At 31.2% G+C, this 25,781-nt stretch overlaps 3 protein-coding genes across 9 annotated transcripts in view; 2 read left to right on the forward strand and 1 right to left on the reverse strand.

Annotated features, from left to right (window-relative positions):
- The window catches only part of na (sodium leak channel non-selective protein na), a 34,904-nt gene extending 19,345 nt beyond the window's left edge, over nucleotides 1–15,559 (forward strand). For 4 of the 5 annotated variants that reach the window (XM_076402196.1, XM_076402195.1, XM_076402199.1 and 1 more), the window contains 15 exons: nucleotides 1,102–1,284; nucleotides 1,334–1,513; nucleotides 4,372–4,624; nucleotides 4,687–4,915; nucleotides 4,973–5,120; nucleotides 5,183–5,303; nucleotides 6,548–6,847; nucleotides 7,106–7,300; nucleotides 8,462–8,679; nucleotides 11,079–11,302; nucleotides 11,366–11,639; nucleotides 11,697–11,853; nucleotides 14,632–14,836; nucleotides 14,899–15,080; nucleotides 15,349–15,559. In XM_076402196.1, the coding sequence (XP_076258311.1) occupies nucleotides 1,102–1,284; nucleotides 1,334–1,513; nucleotides 4,372–4,624; nucleotides 4,687–4,915; nucleotides 4,973–5,120; nucleotides 5,183–5,303; nucleotides 6,548–6,847; nucleotides 7,106–7,300; nucleotides 8,462–8,679; nucleotides 11,079–11,302; nucleotides 11,366–11,639; nucleotides 11,697–11,853; nucleotides 14,632–14,836; nucleotides 14,899–15,080; nucleotides 15,349–15,456 (2,977 nt within the window). In that variant the 3' untranslated portion in view covers nucleotides 15,457–15,559. The remainder of the gene's footprint in view (nucleotides 1–1,101; nucleotides 1,285–1,333; nucleotides 1,514–4,371; nucleotides 4,625–4,686; nucleotides 4,916–4,972; nucleotides 5,121–5,182; nucleotides 5,304–6,547; nucleotides 6,848–7,105; nucleotides 7,301–8,461; nucleotides 8,680–11,078; nucleotides 11,303–11,365; nucleotides 11,640–11,696; nucleotides 11,854–14,631; nucleotides 14,837–14,898; nucleotides 15,081–15,348) is intronic. The other variant, XM_076402198.1, reaches the window with a different exon arrangement.
- Nucleotides 15,560–15,963: 404 nt separating this feature from the next.
- LOC143195222 (lipid droplet-regulating VLDL assembly factor AUP1) lies at nucleotides 15,964–18,624 on the forward strand. Its single transcript, XM_076402207.1, has 7 exons — nucleotides 15,964–16,305; nucleotides 16,362–16,470; nucleotides 16,531–16,707; nucleotides 16,759–16,891; nucleotides 16,951–17,228; nucleotides 17,286–17,487; nucleotides 17,621–18,624. Exons 1-7 carry the CDS (start codon nucleotides 16,265–16,267, stop codon nucleotides 17,920–17,922), a joined length of 1,242 nt encoding a protein of 413 aa, XP_076258322.1. The 5' UTR covers nucleotides 15,964–16,264; the 3' UTR covers nucleotides 17,923–18,624.
- A 660-nt stretch (nucleotides 18,625–19,284) lies between these two features.
- LOC143195221 (facilitated trehalose transporter Tret1) overlaps nucleotides 19,285–25,781 on the reverse strand; it is a 43,615-nt gene continuing 37,118 nt past the window's right edge. For all 3 annotated transcript variants that reach the window (XM_076402204.1, XM_076402205.1, XM_076402206.1), the window contains exons 7-10: nucleotides 24,402–24,570; nucleotides 24,069–24,347; nucleotides 22,595–22,693; nucleotides 19,285–20,178 (exon numbers count right to left, since the gene is read on the reverse strand). In XM_076402204.1, coding sequence (XP_076258319.1) covers nucleotides 19,988–20,178; nucleotides 22,595–22,693; nucleotides 24,069–24,347; nucleotides 24,402–24,570 — 738 coding nt within the window. In that variant the 3' untranslated portion in view covers nucleotides 19,285–19,987. The remainder of the gene's footprint in view (nucleotides 20,179–22,594; nucleotides 22,694–24,068; nucleotides 24,348–24,401; nucleotides 24,571–25,781) is intronic.

The raw sequence follows: 25,781 nt of genomic DNA on the forward strand, positions 1-25,781 counted from the left end.
CCACTACTACCACTAATAATTTGACGAAAATATCTTTTCTTCAAGGAGTTTAAATCAGGTGAATAAATAACATATTTTCTGTAATTCGTACTTTAAGTCAGTAATTTCAGTGATGATTTTTGTTCATATGAAGTGCATTATTTTGATTTTTTTTTCGTTATAAAAAAATTACAAATTCGAGTCTTCAGTTGTCGCAAAACGTTGCGATAATAATATTCATTTAGAATCACACAATTCAGCACAAAATTCTTTAAAAAGCCTAGTTCATAATCAGTCCCATATTTTCGTTAAGTTTTTAAATTGAAATAAAATGTAGAAAAATGTATCCTTGCATAGAATGTTCAATTCCATTATCATAAAGTAGAGAATCTACTGTAGTGGCAACATCCACAGCATCCTTTTGCTTTTGCCTATGAGGAATTCTTGCTTCTCGGATCCCAGCATCTGCTTTTTACAAGCTATAAGTATGTGTTTCTCATCTTTTTTTTGAACCTACTAGTGGCTCAAGTTTCAAATCCATAGCGTTCATAAAAAGTAATAAAGCGAGATTCCCTCCAAGCCAACAGCGACAAATGCAACGATCTCGATTAGTTTTAAAGCAACAGAAAGTATATTTGGAGTAATTTTCCAAATTAACTGGTTGGTGGCTCAAAAAGCAACTGTTGATTACTCGGTTGACATGGCCTGATGGACGGAACTTTAGAAGAGTCTATGTCTAATCGAGAACTTCTAGACGTATTATACTATTTAATAGGATTAAAAAAATTGATTGTTGATATTTTCAAACCCACCTAACGCTTTAAAGTTTCAAGACTCGTTTTCTCCATGTATATAATCATTTTTTTTTTATTTATATGGGACAACACTGACACATTCCGAACTTATTGAACAATTCATTATGCGCTGTAATTTCGAATATATATAATGCTTATGCATCTTTTTCTTTTAATACATAAAATCATCATTCATATATATATCTAATGCATCATAAAATTGTAGCTCATCAGCAATAACCTAATTTTCAGTCCTAAATCAACATAGTTGAGAATTTATTTACCCATTGTTTTATAGATGAGAAAATGATTCTTGTTTTTCTTGTAGATTCGGTTCGAGATCAATACGTCGATCAGTTCGGTCGGGATCGATAAAACTCAAGCAAACTTATGAGCATTTAATGGAAAATGGAGATATTGGAGTGAACCGAGTGACATCAAACCGCGCCAGACCACACGACCTCGATATCAAACTTTTACAAGCTAAAAGGCAACAAGCGGAAATGAGAAGGTAGACGTAAGGGTGGTGGCGATGAACAGCTTACGATAGATTGTTGCAGGAATCAGCGCGAAGAAGATTTGAGAGAGAATCATCCCTTTTTTGACACTCCCCTGTTTGCGGTACCGAGAGAAAGCAAGTTCAGGAAGTTCTGTCAGCTGATTGTCTATGCTCGATATGATGCCAGATTGAAGGATCCTTTAACTGGGAAGGAACGTAAAGTCAAATATAAAACACTTCAGTAAGCATTAATATTTTCTTTATTTTTTATTTATTTAAAATAATAAACTGTAATTTATAATATTATAAATTAGATACTTTAGCTATTAGAAAGAGTCAGAAACATATTGAGTCACTAATCAGTTACTTCGAATAGGAACGACATACAATAATTTGTATAACATTATTTATGTTTTATTATTTTATTTAGATTAGAATTGTGTAATATGTTGTTTGTTATACTACGTAAGTTCACTGTTTTATTGAATTGACTATAGATTAAGGTGTTTAACAGTGATATTTTGCATTTTTACCAACAGATATAGCTGATGAATATATATATATATATATATATATATATATATATATATATATATATATATATATATATATATATATATTCTGACTCTATCTAATAGCTTCGGCTTGGAATTTATTATGGAATTTATCTAAACAAACAAAGCGCCAAAACAACGTTTGCTGCTTAATAATATGTAATTATTAACACTAATGTTTTGACGAAGTTTGCAGATGTTTGATAACCAGGCGAATTTTGTACAGCATTGCATCTTTTTTTAACTAGAATAATATGAGTAGGAAGATAACGTATTATTTTAAAACGAATTTAGAAATTACCATAAGCAATAGATCCGACGTTATGATGACGTCAGATCACTGGTATTTTGAATATACCTCTACCCAAAATAACAGTTTTCCATTTGGTTTAATTAGTTTATTCAGTGATGCAGATGTTAATCATGGAAAGCATCTTCGACATCCATTACTTGTGATGTTTTATTTGAAGAAATCTGCTTGTTATCCCAATTGTTGGTTTTAGCAATTTAATAGGAGTAATTTTACAGTTTTAAACCATACGGTTTTAAGATAATCGACTGTGAGACTTATTGGATGAAAACCCAGCGCAAAATTTCAAAAAGCGCTCAGACAGCTTAGTAGTTGATTAATCACATGCTACTAGATTTTTAGATGCGATGAGAAAGATCCAAAAGGAGGAATTGGCTGAAAGTGTCATTTAGAACCGTTTTAAAATCTCGCTATATCAAAAATATTTGCCAGAAGAGTATTCTATGGTTTATTGTGACTGACGATTAAAACAAAGTTTGCTGTGATCATCTCAAGCGCAAAAAGCACTCACATCAGCACTGAAGCGGAATATTTAGCGCCATAAAGTTTTAGTGTACATATAGTGGAAGCAGCAAGATATGAATGAAACTGTTAATTGAATAAATTAAGCGGCGTGTTGTTGCAAAAAAGAACAAGAATATCGATGCCTGTGGTATAGAAGAATAAAGAAAGGAAACATTTTTAGAAAATGATGGACAATATTTTGATTAATCTATATTTTACGCATTTTTCCCATTATAGACCTTTTTAAAGTGAAAAAATGATCAGAATTTATGCAAGCACCTAGTTTAAAAACTTCGAATTAAACACTTACCTTTAGAAAACGCTTAGCAAAGTACATAGAGCTGAAGTGAGATTCTGTTAAATGTTTAATCTTCAAGGGTATCAATAAGTTTTAGGTTATTTGAGTTATAAGTTATTATAATTATATAAGTTTTTAATTAAGTGTTAACTTTTGGACCCGAGCAGATCAGAACGACTCTTAACGTTATTTGATATCCTGAACTCAAATCCTCAATCCGTGTGTCAAGATTTGTTCTCGTTTTCGTGTTTGCTCATGGCGACAGCGCTGTGCTCTTATACAGTTAACTATCATTTTGAACTTGTTTTTTTCTACTGTGATCATATTTCGAAACATGTGAAAATGCAGAGACAACGTTACAAGGTCGATTCAAAGTGTTTTTGTTACATTTTTGAATGTTATATACACAGTAATGGTGGAAAAATAAAGACAAATGCAGTCAAAGATGCCTATTTGCAGTACTTTAAATTTGCTGGTGTAAAAACTGTCATGCCGTGAGTACCGAAATTGTTCTGTGACCTGTGAACAAAGCTGCAGATGTACACAATGTATACTTTTCATTTTCTATGGCACCGTTATTAAGAGAACAAAAAAATCATGTAGGTGATTGCTAATTTTGCTCCATGATTATCGTTGATATAAATGTAAAAAAATAGTCCAGTATAAATGTATAAATATGCTCACGTAACATCAGTGTCTAACCAGTTCCACATATGGACAGTGGTCCATTGCTAATGTGTACAGGTACAAGTGCAAAAATGGCCCAAGAACTTTGTCTTCATCATCGGTGAGCAATAAAAGTGATTTCGTGATGGAAGAAAAGCCTATAATTTATTAAGGAATATTTGTCGGATCTGATTTACAATTTTTGGTAGCATGAGTTTGAAAGTGTTGTTTACAACTTTCTTGGTAAACACACCGATAATTTATTCCAAAATTATCATAAGATTGAGTTCGAATGTCTCTCAAAATACATTTTCGGTATTCAGTTGTTCTTCCATTCATTATGTTCATTATATTCCATAAAATTTGGGCTATACGATGAGCAAGGATAGAGGCTACATCAAGATATCGAAATATCGAAATCGAATATAAAATCGAAAGGCGATATCAAGGATTTTAGGATGAAGGCGTGATGATTACTGACTCTAATTCTTGAAACAGATCCTAAACAGTATAATAGACCCCGTTCAATATTTCTGATTTCTACCTTTTAATTTAATAAATGACCGTTATGGCCAACAATAGTAAAAATGAATTAAATGAATATTCCGAAAACTAGAACCAATTTGAAAAAACGGGTTCCTAATTTTGATTCAGTCTGATTCATTTCTCAGTTTACCTTATAAAGAGCTTTTGGCTGCTCAGATCCAAAGCCGTGAATACTTCGTGTTATTCAAGATGTGCAATAATTAACAAATATTTTTCGTTAGTAACTTTCTAGGTTTGGTAACGTACTTAGATTGGGTTATGATAGCCATGACAACTTTATCCTGCCTATCCATGATGTTTGAAACTCCTCATTATCGCGTAATGGAAAATCCTAGTCTTCAAGTGGCAGAGTATGGATTCGTTATTTTCATGAGTATTGAACTGGCCTTAAAAATATTAGCAGATGGACTATTCTTTACACCTAAAGCGTATGTTAAAGATGTAGCGGCAGTTCTGGATGTTTTTATTTATATTGTAATTATATAACCAGTTTAATTAGTGAAAATGGATTGACATAAAAATATGGTATATTATAGGTGAGCTTAACATTTCTTTGTTGGATGCCTAGAAGAGTACCGCCTAATTCAGGAGCTCAGCTGTTAATGATCCTAAGATGTCTTAGACCATTACGAATCTTCACTTTGGTACCTCATATGAGTAAAGTTGTTTATGAACTTTGTAGAGGTTTTAAGGAAATTCTTTTGGTATCCACACTGTTAATATTATTAATATTTATATTTGCCAGCTATGGAGTTCAGTTATATGGTAAGCAATAATTCAGTGGCCCAATTATTCAATAACTATTTCATGTTTATAATCAAGGTGGAAGATTAGCTAGATGCAATGATCCTAATATCACCAGGAGGGAGGATTGTCATGGTATTTTTTGGAGAAGGGTTTTTGTGACCAAAATGAAAGTTCAGCCTGGAGAAAATGAGACCTATCCACAAATTTTAGTGCCTCGTGTATGGTAAGTTTAAAAGTTTTCTGTTAATTTAGTTCTGTTAATAAAATACTTACCTTTTATCTAAGGGCTAATCCAAGACGGTTTAATTTTGACAACATAGGTGACGCGATGCTCACTTTATTCGAAGTGTTATCCTTCAAAGGATGGCTGGATGTAAGAGATATCCTCATTAAATCTTTAGGACCGGTAAGTCCAATTTTGTTAGGTTTATGGCTCAATTTTTACGGATTTTTCAGAAAATTTATCTCATATAAAAATAGATATCGAACTTAATCTTGAAAATGTTATCCACTGTCTTTGGGTTTTATACTGGTGAATAAACTGTGTACTGGAGCACTCCCCATCACAGTTCGACTGTTGTTATGCAGTAATATGACATATATATCCCGTCTTTTTTGATCAAATTCTTAATTCCGCTCTGTTTAATAGTTGGTATTAACCAACCGATATATTGATTTGCTTTGCTATGATAATGTACCTCTGGGGTTTTCATAATAATATTATTTTCATCTTTCCATTGTCCATATAAAGTCAGATTTTTTTAACAGTTTTTCATTTAGTATTATTGAGTTATTCAGTGTATATAATTCCTTGCTTTTGTAGTTTGATTTGAATAGATCTGCTTCCGAAAGCCATCAACCGCTTTTGTTAAAGTGAAGATCCCTTAAAGAACTTTCAGGTAGTTTAGCAGTGAACGAACTGAAATGAAACGATATACCATTTCTAGCCGTTTCAAAATCGAGCTTTTTGTGGCATATTGTTAATAGTTATGAAAACTGAATCTATTACAATCTCAATCGCAAAATGTCATGAGATCTACAGAGCCATCAACATAGACACCAACACGGAGTATTCCTGGTCATAAAGTCCTGCTGTACATCAGTGTTATCACCAAGGTATAGTATATTACGACATCAATGGAACAAACTGAATAACGCTTACTTGCAAAAGGACTGGCAATAGCTAGTAATAGATAGAAAATTTTTGTTTTGTTTGATAATGCTCGGTCGCAGATTGCAAAAGTTGTGAAGGGTACACTTTTGCAAATCGAATGGAAAGTTCTGAGGCACCCAACCCACACATTGGACACAATACCTTCTGATTACTTGACTGACTGCTGACTTGTTCAGATCGATACAACATGGCTTAGCTGTCATAGGATCCAAAATGCTGAAGAAGTCTAAAACTAAATCAATGATTGGCTCTCTGCTAGGCCAAAATCAAAAAGTTGTTGAAAATGATGTAAACTATTTTGATTAACATATATTGAATCAGTTTTTCAATAAAAACTTTTTTAAAGGGAAAAAATAATCAGAATACAGACAAACAATTAATGTAATTTTAAGTTTCAAGAAAAATCCGTAAAAACTAAGTCACGCACATGATACATATATCTTTCAAGAATTATACTGACGGTCGTTCCTCACCAGGTTCATGCCATTTATATTCATATCTACATTTTTCTGGGATGCATGATCGGACTGACATTGTTCGTTGGTGTTGTGATCGCTAATTATTCAGAAAATAAAGGAACTGCCTTGTTGACCGTTGATCAACGAAGATGGTGTGACTTGAAGAAGAGACTGAAGATTGCCCAACCGCTGCATCTACCGCCGAGACCGGATGGGAAAAAATTCCGTGCTTTTATTTACGACATCACTCAAAATCTTAAATTCAAAAGGAGTATTGCCATTTTGGTATTAATAAATTCAGCATTGCTCAGCGTTACCGTAAGTTCAAATATGAAGATTGGGGAAGGGTAATTTCGGTTTTATTTTGATTTTTTTAAAGCCAGTTGTTCATATGAATTTTTGGACATTTATCACTAAAATATTTGCTGTTTTGATGACGTTTTTTCTTTTGTATATTTAGAATTTTCTGAGGATACGTATTACTGGCGATATGCGATATTAACGCAATTCCGAAATTCCTTCTTCCTTAACCTTGCGATATTTTTCTTTTTGGGAAATTTGAATGAATGATTTTAGTGGGAGAAAGATGATCCTACTACCGATTCTCTCGTAACTATATCGATGATTTGTACTTTAATATTCTTGGTGGAGGTGGTCATGAAGAACATAGCTTTTACCCCCAGAGGCTATTTACAGTCCAGGAGAAATCGATATGATTTATTTGTAACTGTTGTGGGAGTTATATGGATGTTCTTCCATATCATGTTCAAGGTACTTTATAAAGAAATTTGTCTGCAACGAGAGTCAATTTACTAATATTATTGAGAATAGAGAAAGCTAGTTAACAATTCTTTTTTTATTAATTACAACTTACATTAGATATGCTTAGTAAAATCTTAATTTACAAATTAATTTATTATTAGATTTATATTATTTTTGAGCATTATGGAGAAAACAAGGTTGTAAAACAATACAATTTCGTGGTCGGACTGCACTGCTGATTATACGAAACGACTAATAAGAACTTGCGAGTTAGTCTCTGACGAAAATCACCCCTTTTCTTCATTTATTGTTGACTGATTCTTGATTCTGATTATTTCTTTATTCTGACTGTTTGACTGTGATGTTTCTGAACACTTGATTTCTGTGTTTCTGTTCTTTATTCTTGACGTCTAACTGTTCTGTTTCTATTCTTGAATAATTCTTGTTCCGACTGTTTCTTCTGTTATTATCTCTCGAAACTTGACTATTCTCTTTCTGTTTTTGATTATTTCTTGTTCTAGCTGTTTATTTCTGTCCTTAATTGTGATTCACACGCACTGTGAACATTGTGGGTCCATCCTGTTTTATTGCTGAAGCTTTTCCCTCGCTTTCTTGGTGGTGTCTGAGAAGGTTGGTTTAAAAAACCCTTTCTGCATTCCGGTTCGTGCAGATTTTCAGGTAGAGAAAGACTCTTCCAACTAGGATAGAGCTTATACGGATGGAACATGTGAGTTAATTATTCTTAAAAACGCTCGAATATTCAACGGTCTCGTGCCTTCTTAAGTATTAGGGCTACAACAAAGGGTATCTTCTTAAGGTCTAACTTCTTACACGCTTGGTCTAGACCCGGTGTTTGTATCACCATTATCTGAAGCACTCGACTACGAGCCAATTTTACAGTACGTAGCTCCTGGCTATGGCCAGGTTGCCCTTTCTCTGCTTAACATTAGCAGGAGAAAACATTATACTAAGAATAACAGTATTCCGATAGATAGCTGACTAGAAAGTAGTTATATTAACGTGAAAGTCTTGAAAAGATTGCCTTGAACATATTTAAAATAAAAATTGTAAGAGTTTACATCGAGTTCTCTATTTTAATAATTGTAGATTGACTCTCGTATTAGTTTATTTTGTTTTTGTATATATTTTAAAAACGGTTCTCTTTTTCAGAATGATTTGACATATTTTATTGGATTTATGGTAGTGGTGTTGCGATTTTTTACCATAACTGGTAAACATGCGACGCTGAAGATGTTAATGCTAACAGTGGGCGTGTCAGTATGCAAAAGTTTCTTCATTATCTTTGGCATGTTCTTACTTGTGTTCTTTTATGCATTAGCGGGTACGATTTTGTTTGGTACTGTAAAATATGGAGAGGGTATTGGAAGGTGAGTGTATATGTAGAAGGCGTAGATGGATTTTATTTTGTTTTGGCTGATACAGTTTCACGACATGCTTTATATTCTAACTATGTTAAGTGGTCCAATTCAAATTTTGTTTGAATTCAAATGAAGAAAACTGGCTGATAGATAAAACATGGATCGCTATATGCTTCGTGTAGGGAATATGATATATTAATAAAAATATGTGAGTACAGTTTCCGGCTTTTAAAAGTGGTGATTTTGGCACCAGATACAAAGATTGCATCGATGGGGGGAAATATAATTTGAAGATACTGAAATCAAGAATTAACTCAAGATTTTTTTAAATGGAGCTACTACTAAAGGCCAATTCGATTTTTTTATTGAATAGCAATACGCAACGAAAACTGAATTTACTGAGACAGTCTATAGTGCAGTCAAAAAAAATGGGTTCGGCCATGAATCAGTCCAAACCAAATCAAAGCGAATATTCATGGAAATAAGCTGATGCTCTGTTAGAATCAGCTCGCAATTATCAATTATTGGATATTTTAGTGTAACTTCCATCTAGTACTAGAGTATGTTATCAATGTTCCGAAATGCAAACGGTCCCAATATATAAAAAAGTATGACAAACATCCTTCAGCACGATAATGTTCGATAACAGCAGCAGTCGTAGTCAGCATTAGGGATGTTGACCGCGGAAAAACTATCGATATATCGGAGAATAAAAAATATCAGAGAACTCCTAAAAAATATCGATGTTAGTTCACTCCAACCGTAGTTTTTCATTCCCTAGTTTAGAAGGGAAGCTTTCTATCCAAAAATGTTCGATACTCTTCTTCAAAAACCCTAGGGTTTAATATCGATATTTCAATTTGAAAGTCAAAGTTCTAATAAACTAAATTTAAAAAATAAAAGTTAAAGTTAAGGTATTGTCCATCGATAGCGGTTACTTTTTCCAATCTTTCAGGAAATTTATTGAATCCACCTCGAAAGAGCGATGTATCTTTTTAGATTATCCACGAATCGACTTATCTTCATAAGAACTGAAGCGCTGTTCAAACATATCACGATTCATATGTTGAAACAAGTAGTAATCAGAAGCAGCGAGATCTGGAGAATATGGCGGGTGGGACAGTACTTTCCATTTTAATGATGTTTTCACACAGTTGTTGCAGAGTATTTTTTTACCGATTTTAAAATATGTGGTTGATCATTGTCACCCTGAAAAATAGTATTTTTTATCTTTTCTCGTATTTACGCCGTTTTTCGCGCGCTGTTAGGTTCAAGAGCACCAATTGTAGTCGTTAGCGATTCCAATTAAGAGTTTCATTATGTTTTAACAGCTGATAGTATACCACACCATGTTGATCCGGTCAAATACAGCCGATGATGTTTTGATGCATGACCAGGTGACCCCCATAATTTATTTCGCTTTCGATTATCGTATTAGGCCCACTTTTCTTCACAATTAACAATATTATGCAAAAAACATTTCCGATTTTGTTGTTAAAGCAGGATTTCACATATAACCAAACGCAACTTCATAGGGCACAATTTACCAAGTTTTTGGACCATTCTTGGTTTCTTATGTTACTACCAACAATTCTGCACATTTTATTCGCGTTTTACGTAAAGGCATAAAGTAATACCTTCAAATCTTTGCCTTCAAATTTTTTGGAACCTTCGGTCTAAAAAACCGACCACTTCAAAAATTGCTAAAACAGTATTCCCATATTGAAATCGATGTAACATGGTTGCTATAAGTGTCTTACAGCATTCGATGACCTTCAGCAGCCTTTTTCTTCATATTGAAGTCAAAAACTCAGGCAAATTCAGACATTTTCAACGCACTGAAAAAAAAACACACTTTGACAACCCATAATGAAAACTGAAGCCTGTTGAGGAGATTTCAACATGAAGTTGGTTACAAATAAACCCTATGCGATTTAATACATAGTAACACCATCTGTTTAAATCATTTAGAATTAATTTATAAGCCTAATTAATAAATATCAATCAAGAACAAAAAAAATTCGCCGAAAAATATCGTCAAAAATATAAGTCATAGCTCCTTGGGATTCTGTGAAGGTAAAAAATGGATCGATATTTTTATTGACATCAAAAGACATGGATTGTTTTTTCAACATGAAATTCATTTGATCTCTAAAAGATCGGAAAAACTCGTAACTTATTATAGACACCATTTACCATTTTCTCTGGATAATCCTTTAGAACTTATTTGTGCCCACTATATTTATTGCTTCACTATATAAAATGTATGCCATTAATTTCGAAATATTGAATAAATTTCCTAATATTATTCTTATCATTGTTAACTTTATTGGAGTAATGTCGAATGAATTACTATTCTACAGCCTATTTGAGTTAAAATAGAAAGATGTTTTATCTAAATCCTACAGGAGAGCTAATTTTCAATCGCCAGTGACTGGCGTGGCTATGTTGTTTCGTATTGTTACCGGTGAAGATTGGAACAAGATCATGCACGACTGTATGATACAACCACCTTACTGTACACCTGCATCTAATTATTGGGAGACAGATTGTGGTAACTTCATGGGATCTCTGATATATTTCTGCACGTTTTATGTCATCATTACATACATCGTTTTAAATTTATTGGTGGGTAAGTTAAAACGGTTCACCGGACATACTTAGATTTTGTTTATAATCGTTTTGTACCATCCAGCTATCATCATGGAGAACTTTTCATTATTTTACTCCAACGAAGAGGACGCTTTATTGTCTTACGCTGACATCAGGAATTTCCAAAATACCTGGAATATCGTAGATATCCACCAAAGGGGCGTTATCCCAGTTAAACGTGTAAAATTCATTCTGAGATTGCTGAAAGGTCGATTGGCAGTGGACCCTCAAAAAGACAGGTTACTCTTCAAGCATATGTGTTTTGAGCTTGAAAAGTTACATAACGGCGAAGATGTGACGTTCCATGACGTAATAAAGTAAATGGAACCTTCAGTTATCGGCAGCACAATCTGTTTTAATGCGTCATATTTCAGCATGCTATCCTATCGAAGTGTCGATATCAGAAAGGCTCTACAGTTAGAAGAACTATTGGCGAGAGAAGAGTTTGAGTATATAATCGAGGAGGAAGTTGCTAAGTTGACAATTAGAACATGGCTTGAGGGCTGTTTAAAGAAAATTAGATCAACAAATGTAAGTAATTATATCTGTATATATAGTTCATCCAATAGAACAGCCAATGCACGTCATAGATGACGTCGCATATACTGCGAAATGCAATTTGTAGAAATGTAAACTCGGAGCGAATTTTTCCTTCTCATTTTAAGCTAGTTAAAAAGAGATGGAATGGTGTCTGATGCGTCGGAACATATAAACTAATGAATCTATAAAATTCAAAATTCGATTTGTCGTGATACTGGTCGACCCTGTTGTCAAATGCCTACAATTGTATAATTAGAGGTTATAAATCGGCAAACGCTGTAAACCAAAAGTCCACTTTAATGCTGCACCATTGCAACTTATAAATAAATGTTGTCATAATTTTGGTCATACATTTTGATGACGTGTATTGTCGGTTTTATTGGATTAACTATATATAATCTTAAACTACTTAAGAATTCTAAATCTAGGTTTGTTATGACAGGAAAATCTTTTGTTGATACTAATTTCCAGAAATTTATAAAATCTTTTGATATATTTTGTGCGTTAGAATACATTTTTCCGACCAAAATGATTGTTAGTGCAAAATGACTTAAAAGTAAATGGGAAAGATTAAAAAGTATACCCACATAAATTAATTAAAACCACAGACAAAAATTTTCGTTTTTGTTTTTCAATAGATTAAATGAAATGATATGTGGATATACAGATGTATATCTTATATATATATTTGAATGAAATTAGTTTAATGAAGAAAATTTTCCATTCTATATTTCTATATTTTGTGACTAAAACGTCTTTCAAATTAACATTTCCAACAGTTTCAACATCTTGGGGTTGCATTGGTTGTCTGGCAGAAGAGAAAAATTTTGTGATATATTGTAACTGGAAGTCATGGGTTAGTCTAGGATTGTTATCTACATCGACACTGAAGCAGAATATTCATGACCATAAAGTCTGCTGTGTAAATCATAGAGCAGTATATAGAGTGTTAACTTAATACATATAATTTCAGAGGTGTTTTTCGTGGTCTTAGCATGAAGGCGCTGAGAATTCATTGCTTAGTTCAAATTACCATTACAGACATCTGTAAAGAAAATATTTTATTGGTTGGTTGAGGATTTCACATACGCATCACGTGCCTAACTTCTGACGTCACATTCTACTGACTAATTAAAATTAAGATGAAACCCAAATGTAATTTCAATGAGGTTACAGCTTATTTTTGTATTTCATATCATATCTCTTTTTCATATATCTTTAGAGCTATCAGTTCAAATAAGATGTATTAGTTTGTTGTTTGTTAATATTTTATTTACTCGTCCAACACAAAAATGTATTGAGGCATGTAAACTAATTTTGCAATGTTATTGTGAAAATTGTGGATCAGATAATTAAAACGGTTAAACTATATGATGTCAGAATGGAGAAAATATACAAAAAAGTGATACTTTAAAGAATAGCAACAAAAAATTAAAATGTTGGATATATATAAAAATTACTGCTGTGTTCTTATTATAGTATAAACGAGGAATTAAAAAGGCAGCTTAAGGATCTATTGACAATATAATAAAACAATCGTGAGATACTATCTTGTTTATAAAATCAGACTCAACTTATTGTATTATTTTATTTTGTTTTAATGTATTTTTTTAAACATTGTTGAACAATTGTTGAAGAATTACTTTATTCCAATTAACTCCATGCGTAGACACAGAAAAGAATCTCGGTTAAGTAGCTTTAAGCCAAAATACTAATTATAAGTGTCTTAACCAATACACATTTGTTTAAATAATTAAACTGTGGGTAGTGTGTAAGTTTAAGTAATGTTTGTTATGGTTAAGTAATGTTTTTATGATATCTTATTTTATTTCTTTCATATATATATATATATATATATATATATATATATATATATATATATATATGAAAATATATATATATATATATACATATATATATATATATATATATATATATATATATATATATATATTATAATATTTAACGTACTCAATATCCGGAAGACAAATAGCGTCATAAAGAAATCGAAACAAACCATAGAAATAAACAATCGAATAATAGAAATGAGCCATTCAAATGCCTTTGTAGGGTAATTCAAACCAACCAATCAAAAAACTGGTGCTGCACTCAGTGCCTGCATTGATGGGACCACGCAAAACATTTTCTTTGTTTCGCCATTTAATTTAAACCTCTATGTAATATTCCATGCAAGGTACAAATGTCTACCAACGACAGATTATGATATGTTTATGATATGTAAGACTAGCATACAACCGAATAAAATACGTCAAGTTATACTTTTGTATCATAACACGTGGTCATATGTTGCAAGAGTTGTGAAAGATACACTGATAGAGCTCGAATGTGTTACAGCTCCCAGCATACTTACTAGACATAGCGCCTTCTGATTACCATTTGTTCAGATTGATGCAGCGTGGCTTGGTTAACACGGTCTTGAAATGCTGAAGAAATGAGAAAATGTATCGATGATTAGATCGCTGCCAAATCATCAATATATATTGTACCAATTTTTCTCAATAAACACTTTTTTAAAGCGAAAACATTATCAGACAGCATGTATGCACAATAGTATAACAATGATGGCGTATGGTTAAGGGAAATTAAATAATAAAATATTTAGTACTATAAATTGGATAATTTTATTCGTCTGATTTCCACAAACCTTTAAACAATCTAGTATTAATATTTTCCTATATTTCTATGATTCAGATATTCAAGAAACTACTCCAGTACCTTATAAAAGGAACTCATAAATCATTGTTTCAGAAGCAACAAAACAGCCTTATCGCTGGGCTAAGGGCTACAAATGAAGCTATACCGGTAATGCCGGATCCTATGGAGGAACCGAAAAATACAGTCGCTCCCACTGAAAAAGAAGAACAAAAAAACGAGTCGAAAGATAATGAACCGCCGGCTAGAAAACAAAAACTTATAAATTTATCTAGGTCAGATAGTATAGGAAGTGGCTCGGGTAAGTGATATTAAATTTACTCCCTTGTGATACTTATAATAATTTATTTCATGTCGACAAAGAAAATCTAGTCATTTTAGGCAGGAAATATTTAGCACCAACATTATCTGATCCATCAGCCAGGCAAGAAAAAGAAAGAATACCACAAACTAAGAAGAAAAATAATACTATTCGAACAAATCCTCCTGCGAATAAAAACATCACTCATTTAAATGATAATGAATCAAATAAAATGCCAAGAGAGGTAATCAAATAAAATCAAAACGTATTTAATAGTTATATGAAAGATAACTAATAACATAAACATTATTAGTTTTTGTTTTTTTTTTCTAAAATTCATATTGTCTCCTCTTCTAATTTATTAAAAAATTATTTAAATTACTTATTTTTCTTAATAGTTTTGTAACTGACTTAATATTAAAACATGGTTTCATAGTTTTAATGTACTAATATTTCATTTTGTTTAACGTATCTCTTTTATAATTTTATTTAGCTTTATTTTTTATTCCTAGATACAAAATAATAAAACAACTGTGCCAAAATTAACAAATGCCATGCAAGAAATAAGAGAATGGTGGAACGATCAACTAGGATATCAATCATCTAGTGACGATGAATAATTAGTTTTTATGTATCAAATGTAATTGTTGATTTTTTTATTATTAAATATTTATTATAACGTATTGTTCAAAATACAATATATCATTTTATTAAAAGTATAAACGTTTGTTTAATTTTATAACTAAATTAAATTAAATTTCAAAAATTGTTCAAAGCAAGTTGTGAGGATATGGTACTCATATGAAACAATATAGTTGAAGGCGATTTTTTGAGTGATGAAGTATGGATTTATGGTGGACTTAAGAAAATGATTCAGAAGATGTATAAGAAAATCACATCATAAAGATTGATTTTATATTACGTAAATAATGTTAGGATTAGATTTTAAAATATTATTTACTACATATGGTTTTATTATGCAGCCCATCATACTCCAAAATAATCAATTATTTAAGTTGATTATAGAAATATACTTATCATACCCTATACTAATTTTGACCATAAGGCTTACAAATATGATTATAATATATAATTATTTGTTAGAATTAAAAATGCTGTTTTTTAATAAAAAAAAAATTGATAGAAGAAGACCAAATGTAGTTGTGAAGTATTATTAAAAGAAGAGATACTCACCTGTTTTTTGACATTAGAAATTGCGTCCTTGAGATATAAGAAAAATGATTAACAGCATATTTTCAGGTCAATTTTTCTAATTTTTTTATTAAGTAGATTATTTTGCTAAATTAACTAAGAATAAATTGATATTTAACCTCCACAAATTGAATTGTTAGCCATTAGCAGCAATTTTTGCAAGGTGAAAGTTTAGTGCTGTATGAAGGTTCATAGTGTGCCCCATTTAACTGAAAAATGGTTAATTTAGAAGCAAAACATTTTTTTAATTATAACAGGTACAAATGTTATATATATATATTTTAATTTAACTCTTATTCTGATTTTGTTTTAGGTTTCCTTGTAATGAAAAAGCTGTGTTTACAATAATATATGCACCTATTGGATTCATCCTTATGGTCTTACGAAGTATTTTGGCATTATTTATAGTAATATGTGCTCAAGTAAAAATTGAAATAATTAGGATTTATTTGTTAACATTTTACTAAGAAAATATTTTTTAGGTGCTTCCTGAATCTCAATCTTCACACTATTTAATACACAATCTTTTATCGTTCTGCTTTGGCATAAATGTTATAGTTGAAAATGTAAACCAAAACAAAAATTCTAAAATTTATGTTGGCAATTATTTATCACTTTTTGACCATTTGGCTATTAGTAAAGCCTTTGGTTTTGTTTTGGTATGATACCTAATAACAAAATGATGTTTTAAATTAAGAACAATTTTTTAGCCTTTGAACAATACACCACTTCGAAGCCTTCCTGGTTTAGGAATTATAAACTTTGGAAGTGTTTGTACAGATGATTTTAAAAACAATTTAGAGGCTGTGAAATCCAAAAATGTCTCACTATATCTCTGCCCAGGTATGTGTATTTTTATTATATAATATGTGGATATATTGAATATTAATATATTTATGCAGAGGAATTGCCGACCAATGGTAAAGGTATTTTGAAGTTCAATACTAAATATTTTGAATTTTTTGATGAAATTCAGCCAATATGCGTAACAGTAAAAAGACCATTATTGGATATTTCTGTATCAACAATTAGTTCTACATGTTGGAATGATATAATATATTTCATGTATTCACCTTGTACAATTTATACAATTAAAATATTGCCTGCTTTGGAGAAGAAAAATCTTTCTGGAGAGGAATTTGCAACAATTGTGAGGGATAATATTGCAACAGAACTTAAAGTATATTTTATTTAGAATATATTCTTTTACTTACTAAACTTCTACCTTATATCATAGATAGAAGCTTCTTCATTATCAGCATCAGATTTGTTAGAATGGTCTAAGAGACACATGTTAGAAGAAAAACGTCGTATGCAGGAACGAGCTAGAATTCATTCAGGTGGGTCACAGATTTCCAATCCAGAATTAGAAAGAATGGCTTCTTTAGTTAAAGCAGTTTTCCCAAATATACCGATTGTAGCAATTTATAGTGATTTGGGTAAGTAGAATTTTGTTAAGAAATGTATTAATAAACTAAATAATTATATAGGATTTTTTAATTTTTGATAGTAATTATAAGCATAATTCTATTGTATTAATGCAAGAATTACGAATATATTAATTCATTTTAGCTATTACTCGAAATATTGATACCACCATAACTAACATCTTGGATGGTCGAGTTAGATATATGCCAGAGACACAGAGATCCACACCTTCACCTTCGGCTAGTCAATCAGTGACACCTCCTGCAATGAAAACATCAAATATACCAGCATCATCGACTAGTTTTACACAATTCAATACTGCAGCCATGTCTTTTGGTAAAAATGCAAATGAACGAACAAAGTCTTTTAAGGAAAGAAAAGAACAATTAATTGCTGCAGCCAGACGAAGATATATAGAAAAACATAATTTGGACATACCTCTGTAGCGGGATATCACTTTGGCTATTTTGATGACACGATCATTAACGTATACGTAAGTTAAGAGCTATTCTGGTGGGGTTAATTTTACATTCACAATAATTACACTTAGATAAAATACTTTTAAATTTAAATCAGTAGCAAATAAATATGTTTCTTTTGCAAGTACTTAATAAAGTCAATTTTTATTCGGTTAACGGTATGTTTTTCTAAAAGGCTTACTTAAGTAACATGAATTATCGTTTATTTTTATTTCTTCCACTTTTTGTCACGTCAAGGAGTATGTTTACGTTAGTGCTAAAACGGACTGATTTTTTATTTGTATATATTACATTATTTGTTTTACAGTTGGGAAAAATAACAAGTTTGTGTCAAAAGTTTTTTCAATAATTTCTAACCTATTTTTGGTTAAGAAACATTGCCAAGACCTTAAAATTGGCTGTTAAAATGGACCAAATCCTATTGTTGCTTTGTAGTAAGTGGTTACTAAAATACCCTATGTTGTTACCGACGATTTAAACAACCTTTATAAAATGTATACGCATGATTTATTATTCATAATCCTTTCAGGCACAAACTTCTTATTTTGTTCTTTTTATTGTATATTTTAAGAACTATTAAATGAACATATACCTTATATACCTTCATATTTTGTTTCTGATTTTGTCTTGTTATTTATTGTAGGTTTAAAATAAACTTCTATAAACGCCTTTTCTGTGTAATTGTCTAAATCACCTGAATATCCTTAAAACTTTAATTAATTAAGAAAGTAATAAAATTTTACTAAATAACCGTCATATAATTATTAAAGATGGGAATTATGACAATCTTAGTTTCGGTTATTAAACTTTTGTTTTTAGTTTTGATAAAATTTTTTGTTAAAGATGTTTTTTAAATTTTGCATTGGAGACACATCACATCTGATAAGTTGCCATTATATTTAATTTTGAACTTCTCTAGCTGTAATTACGCTTGCATGACTTACCTGTCTGTACTGTTTGGTAGAAAATATGTTAGGCTTTCTGAAATTGCCATTAATTCTATTCTAATTTAGAGTCGTTAGATTTAGTTCAATTCAACTGGTCATTTGTTTGTCAAGTTCTGTTATGTCTTTATATAATAGTTATAAATTGAATATAGAATGAGAGAGGGATTTAGAATAGCGTTTGTTATATTGCTTATATAGTTTGTTCTTGCCATAGAAAAAATTGGTTCTTGCATCCAAATGACATTTTCTGACAATTCGCGTTTTCGCGTCAATAGAAAGAAAACAGTTGAGCATACTTATTTAAAAATTGACAATATTCTGAGAAAGAAGCATGCCAATAGTAGAAATTATTAAGTCCGCATAGAAAATTAAAAAGCAATATATATTTTAAAATTATATATTTTATTAAAATAATAACAAAGATACTAACAGGTATTTAATATATAATAATTTTAATTCAGTACATTGGCAAGTATATAACTATAAAAATATATCTTAATCTACATGGCATGTAATATAAATATTTAATTTAATATATGCAGAATGTCTCAAAACTTACTCATAACATATAATGTTATAAGCACAGTTTATTATTTATATAGTTGTATAAATCGATTTAAAATATTTATACAATTAGCGACCTTACAGTCACTATTAACAAACAATTGATAACTATATAAATAAAATTGTACCATTTTCTTTGTTACGATCCAAAGGATCGGTTCGTATGCTATGATGATAAAAACAGTCTCTCTTTTGTTTACATCTTGTTTTATGGCTAGTTTTTAAATTCTGATAAAGCACACTTCTTAAACTTTAAACAATTAAGGTAAGTAAAGACATCTGAATTAAAATATAATAAATAAGTAAAATTATAATTTAACAAAAAATACTTTTAAAATATTTACAAGTTATGCTCGAGGGCGATGTATCTATGCAATAATTTTTGTCCAAATTTTCTAAAATATAACATTTAACTAGGGTTAATGTAGTAAAATGAACATAAATGAAAGAAGTCAAAATAGAATATGAGGTAATATGAATGAAATCTTACGAACTAAAATAAAATAAGGAATAGTCAGTGTTTAGTGGAAAGCAGTCTCGTTTTTAAAGGCCGGATTATCAATACCATCAGCGTTTTTGGTTTCAGTGTGGACTCCATTCAGTATGTCCTGAACTTCTCTGTGTGATTTACCTTTTGTTTCTGGCACGAAGAAGAAAACAAAGAAGGTGCCGATAAGGGAAATGGTTGCGAACATGTAAAATGTGACATCAGCTGAAAATCGTAAACAAACGTTAAATAATAAGTAAAGATCATTAGGATCTTGAATAAATTATCGCTGTTTATATGCCTATTGTTTTGAAAATTAGCTTTTTATTCCACAAGGGAATGTGATTCGTCCATTCTTACGTATAAAACTTGGTGTAATGAAAAATGTTGTCAAGGCAATGGATAAAAATATGCAATCTGAATTAAGTGACACTAAATTAAAATAAGGCATTTTTGTTGGCACACAAATACGAAAATGGGGTGCAGAATGTCTTTAAAAAATAAATTTCTTGTATTCCCATTTCGATTCCGCCCCCTTAATCTTAGAATGGTGAGTGACGAACAAGGTGAACGTAAATATATGTTAGCAGATTACTGCTGGTTTGTAATGAAAGATAATTCTACTGTTCACAAGAGGAAAAGTTAATATTTCATCATTTTATTTCAGAGTTATTTTGATTCATTGTTTATTTGTAAATATATGTTACTATTTTTTAAATAAAATTAATAATATAAATAAATAGGTATGGTTTACAATTTTAATATTGTTTTTAATTTATCATAACTTTAAAATCGTACGTGTTTTTAAAAATCTGCTTAAGTTTTTGTGTTCAGCGGCTACAATTTGACAAGAAAGCCGTCTTATTTAATTTTATAGATCAAACAAAAAAAATTGTCGCACAGTGTAATTAATCACTCAACAAGATAGATTACAAAGATATGTGAATCAACCCTCTTCCAACAGAGAAGTTAAAAACAGATTTTTGTTCGTTTCAACTAAATGTTTAAAAAGTAGAGCAGTAAATCTTTCTCTTTTTTAGAATCATTTTTAGTATGTTTAACTTAAGCTGTCTTACGGTTTTACCATCGTGGGTTTGCGTTATCAACACGTGCACAGAATTGTTAAAGTTGTTGAAACTGAGATAATTACGAAAATTATAAAGGTCCCAATAACTTGATATAACAGATCAATTGAAAAGTCCCCGGTCTGACACATAGATGGCGCGACTAGAATTAAATCCATATGTTTTTAGTTAGCCCTAACCTTCAAAAGGTGCGTGTATAAATTTGAAAGCAGTAACTTTTGTTATTGTGAAAATAATGGACATAAAGGAATTTCGCGTGTTGATAAAATATTGCTTTTTGAAGGGAAAAATACAGTTGAAGCAAAAACTTGGCTTGATGCCGAGTTTCCGGAAACTGCCCCAGGAAAATCAACCATCAAGGATTGGTATGCTAAGTTTGGACGTGGTGAAATGAGGACCGAAAACGGTGAACGCAGCCCAAAAGAGGTTATTAACGACGAAAACATTAAAAAATCCACAAAATGATTTTGAATGCCCGTAAATTGAAATTGAATGAAATAGCAGACACTGTAAATATACCAACTAAACGTGTACGTCATATCATTCACGAATATTTGGGTATGAGAAAGCTCTGTGCAAAATGGATGCCGCGCGAACTCACTTTTGACCAAAAACAACGACGAGTTGACGATTCGGGATGTGTTTGAAGATGATCAAGCGTAATAATTTTCATTGACTACCTTGAAAAAGAAGGACCATCAACAGCGACTATTACATAGCGTTATTGGACCGTTTGAAGGACGAAATCGCCGAAAACGGCCGCATTTAAAAAAAAAAGAAAGTGCTGCTTCACCAAGAAAATGCACCGTGTCACAAGTCAGTGAAAATGATGGCAAAAATCCATTAATTAGGCTTCCAATTGCTTCCTCATCCAGCGTATTCTCCAGATCTGGCCCCAGCAACTATTTCTTGTTCTCACATCTCAATAGAATACTCGCTGGGAAGAAATTTTCGTCGAATAAAGAAGTTATCGACGAAACTGAGGCCTATTTTGAACCAAAGAACAAATCGTACTGCAAAAATGGTATCGAAAAATTGGAGGGTCAGTGTCTATGATCAGTGTATCACCCGTGAAGGGAATGATGTTGAATAAAATAAACTAATTTTTCCAAAAAAAAATGTGTTTTACTGTGGTAGGCCGGGGACTTTTCAGTTGACTTATTACTACTGCGAACAAAATATAGTAATACTTTTGAAACAAAGTGCTAGCTTGTTATTTATTTGTCCAAATTTTCTTCAAAGCAATATCCCTGTGAAAATGCCTTTTGGTCAACGTTTTTTCGGCATTCGAAATAACTGTTACTTACTATAACTGTTATTTCTAGCAATGCCTTAAAACTATCTTTTCAAATGATTCAAGGTAACGTGCTCGAAACGGTTTTTTTTAGTTTAGAGAATAGTTAAAAGTCTGATGCAACTAAATCAGGCGAATAGGGCGGTTCATAATTAAAAACAATGTGATTTAATGTAATGTGACATAAATACTTTGTTTTTAACTGGGAATAATTATTTAGTTTTATTTGGCTTTACCAAATTTATTGAATTAATACATTTACCATTTAAAACTTGAACCAAGTTATTGAAAAATCTTGTCACAATGAAGGCAAGGAACCAGTTGAATATCGCGGCAATTGATGAAGCCACAGATTTGATTTCTGAAAAATAATGGTATTAATGTGTAAATATGTATAGTCAATTCAAAATAGCAGTGACACGATGTGTCAATATGTGTCTGTCTAAAATTGTAAATTCGTTTTACAGTCGGACAATATTATCCTTGTCATTTTATTCTATTTAAAAAGAGATAGAATGCTGTTAGAGAAATTCGTAATGGAATGAGCCTGCAAAAGTTGTACGCCAAACGTCTAACTATTTCAAATTGTTACTCGGTAAATATAAATCAAATATTTAATTGCATTCTTTGTAATTTACTTTTTTAGAAATAAGCCTGAGAAAAGATAGATAGTAGATCAGATTACTAAATGTTAAGGCCACAGAATATTAAGTCTTCCTCCCTATCACTGCATTTTTAATTCAATTTAGTTGATATGGGATATTGCAAAGAATTATTACAATAGATATTCAGGTCGAGGAGGATATACGAACCAGAACTGCCTGGATTTATGGAAAGAGGCACCTTCGGTTTGTGTGAGCTCGATCAGACACATTGAAGAAGAAATTGGCAAATGGTAGAATCTTGAGCAAGTTTTTAATAGATTGGAAATAAACAGCTTGGTTATTAACTTGACTAGTGTTTCTGAAAGTGACAGTGATTGAATAAAACTTTATCAATGTTAGTTTATGATTCAATGCTGACGATTACCAAGACAGGGTGATGAAAGACGAAACCACTAAAGGTCAGTATACAATTAATATACTTTAGTTGAAGGGAATTGTAGTATAGAGTGTGAAAGCTTAATGAGCATGTGCGTTATTGTTCAGAATATACATGAACGTTTGGTTAACATGTATGAGGAGAGAAATAACATTAACTGTTTTGCAGATATGGCAATAGGATAATAGGATAAACTAAAGAGAAGTATAGTAATACCATAATGACTTTACAAGGATACATTCGAATCGAAAGAAACAAGAACTAAGCGCAAAACATATATATGCTCTCTAATGAAAGTAAAATACATTACTCGGATATACAATTGTTAATTAAGTGGATTAGGGGGATACCACTACAAAAACGTGCCTAGAACCCTACCGATACTAGTGTGGAAAAAAGCTCATGTATATATAATAAAACAACTCTTACCTATAAATTATTGTGGCTGTAAAATTAATTGTAGTTTTAAGTTTATCGATAATAAATGCAGTTGATGTACTATATTTTAAAATAAATTATATTTAATAGAATATTTGTTCAATTATTTTATTTATATTAAAATTTTGTTACATGTCAGAGCCAAAATGTACTAAAACTCAGAGTTGCTGTGGCAACATTGCGACGTTTTGACAGGTCTCCCGTGTCACTGCTATTTTGAATCGACTATATATATATATTATTCGCTGAATGCTTACCTGGTGGCATAATTTCGGACGATGCCATCCAGGGAATAGGTCCAAATCCTAACGAGAATACGGTGATGAATATTACCAAGCTTACTATGGGTAAGAAACTTATGTTGTTGATGGTTTCATCGTTGAGTATGTTTCGGTCTTTTAAGGTGAAAAAGACACCCAATAAAATACCGCTTATGCACATGAAGAATGCTGATCCAATCAAGAGAACTTTTCTGCCAAATTTATCGACGACAAGTGATGATACAAATGTGGCTACTACTTGAACAACTCCCACACCTACAAATTTATTTATTTTATTTAAGTTACACGTTTTATTATTAAACATCTTACCAATTGTTGCATAATTAGACGGAATAGCTCCACCTGCGCTTTCAAATATATTACCTAGGAAGAATATTACGGCATTGATTCCGCTCAACTGTTGGAAAGCCATGAGGCCCAAACATATAATGAACGCTTTCTTGGATGCTTTTGTTTTCAACGATTGTAGGAAGGAAACCTGCACAGTTATAGTTTATACTAGTTCATATTTACAATTTATTGTTTAGGATAGTATTCTAGTCTAGAAATTAAAAAAAAAATTTTTTTCTCATATTTTCACAGTTTTCAAAATGCCCTTAAGCGGATTTTTCAAAATTTAAATTATTTTCGGATACTAAATATTTCTTTTTTTTGCTGATTTTTTTCGAGACTGTTGACGATATCTTGTATATCTCATACATGATATCTTAAGTTTTACTGCATCGATCAATTAATTTTTACTAATTAAAAAAAAATGTAAAAATCAAAAATGTGAAAAAAAATTGTAGAAAAATTTCTTGTTTTATTATAAATTGTTGTGTCTTTTTTACTTAATGCTTCTCTATATTAAGAATTTTTCAGTCGTGTCATTGAAGGCGCGCCATTTTTTAAAATCCCCCATTTTTGAGTAACTCTTTGGATTTTTTATTTTTTAATTTTTTTTTCACTAATAATATTTTATAGAGAAAAAAACCTAATACCAACACACCAGTTTGGGTTTATTAACAAGCATTCAACAATTGACTAGGTCCAGATGTTATTGAAAAAGTCTACGAACGTAAACAAGTATGCTCAGCTATATTCTTAGATGTAATGTATGCGTTCGATAAGGTTTGGCATGAAGGCCTTGTTCATAAACCACAGAAGATGTTACCAAAACAACACACCGAACTCTTATATCAATTACTCTACAATAAAAGAAGCTAAAGCAGGTGTGCCACAAGGAAGGTGTACTGGGGCCAATACTTTATCTACTCTACATTTGTGATATACCACAAATGGAGAAATTACGGATTATAGATTATAGCTGTCGGAGACAATAGTGAAGAAGCCTCACGAAAATTACAACAGGCAAGTGACAATATAAATAATTGGGCACAAGCTTAAAAAAAAATTAATGAAAATAAATCTGTGCATGTGTAGTTCACCTACAATCAGACCGTACAAGTACCAATAACATTAAATAATACTATCATTCCATATAGCAACAACGCTAAATATCTCAGATGAATCTTGATGCAAAACTTAAAAAAAAAAGAGAACTGGAATTGAAATATAGGAAAAAATATTGGCTAATTGGAAGAAAATCACAATTATCAGTACATGATAAATTGCTATTATATAAGCAAATACTGAAACCTATAAGGACATACGGAGTTCAATTATGGGGATGTTCTGCAAAGAGTACAA

This window comes from Rhynchophorus ferrugineus, unplaced genomic scaffold, assembly GCF_030347505.1.
Source record: "Rhynchophorus ferrugineus isolate W39M unplaced genomic scaffold, kcgeb_rfMv2 rfM4, whole genome shotgun sequence".
NCBI lineage: Eukaryota > Metazoa > Arthropoda > Insecta > Coleoptera > Curculionidae > Rhynchophorus > Rhynchophorus ferrugineus.

Coding starts and splice junctions, on each gene's coding strand:
- LOC143195222 (XM_076402207.1), top strand. CDS start 16,265: ATGGTTAATTTAGAAGCAAAACATTTTTTTAATTATAACAG. Junction 16,708..16,758: donor AAGCCTTTGGTTTTGTTTTG/GTATGATACCTA, acceptor ACAATTTTTTAG/CCTTTGAACAATACACCACT. Junction 16,892..16,950: donor CTCACTATATCTCTGCCCAG/GTATGTGTATTT, acceptor ATATTTATGCAG/AGGAATTGCCGACCAATGGT.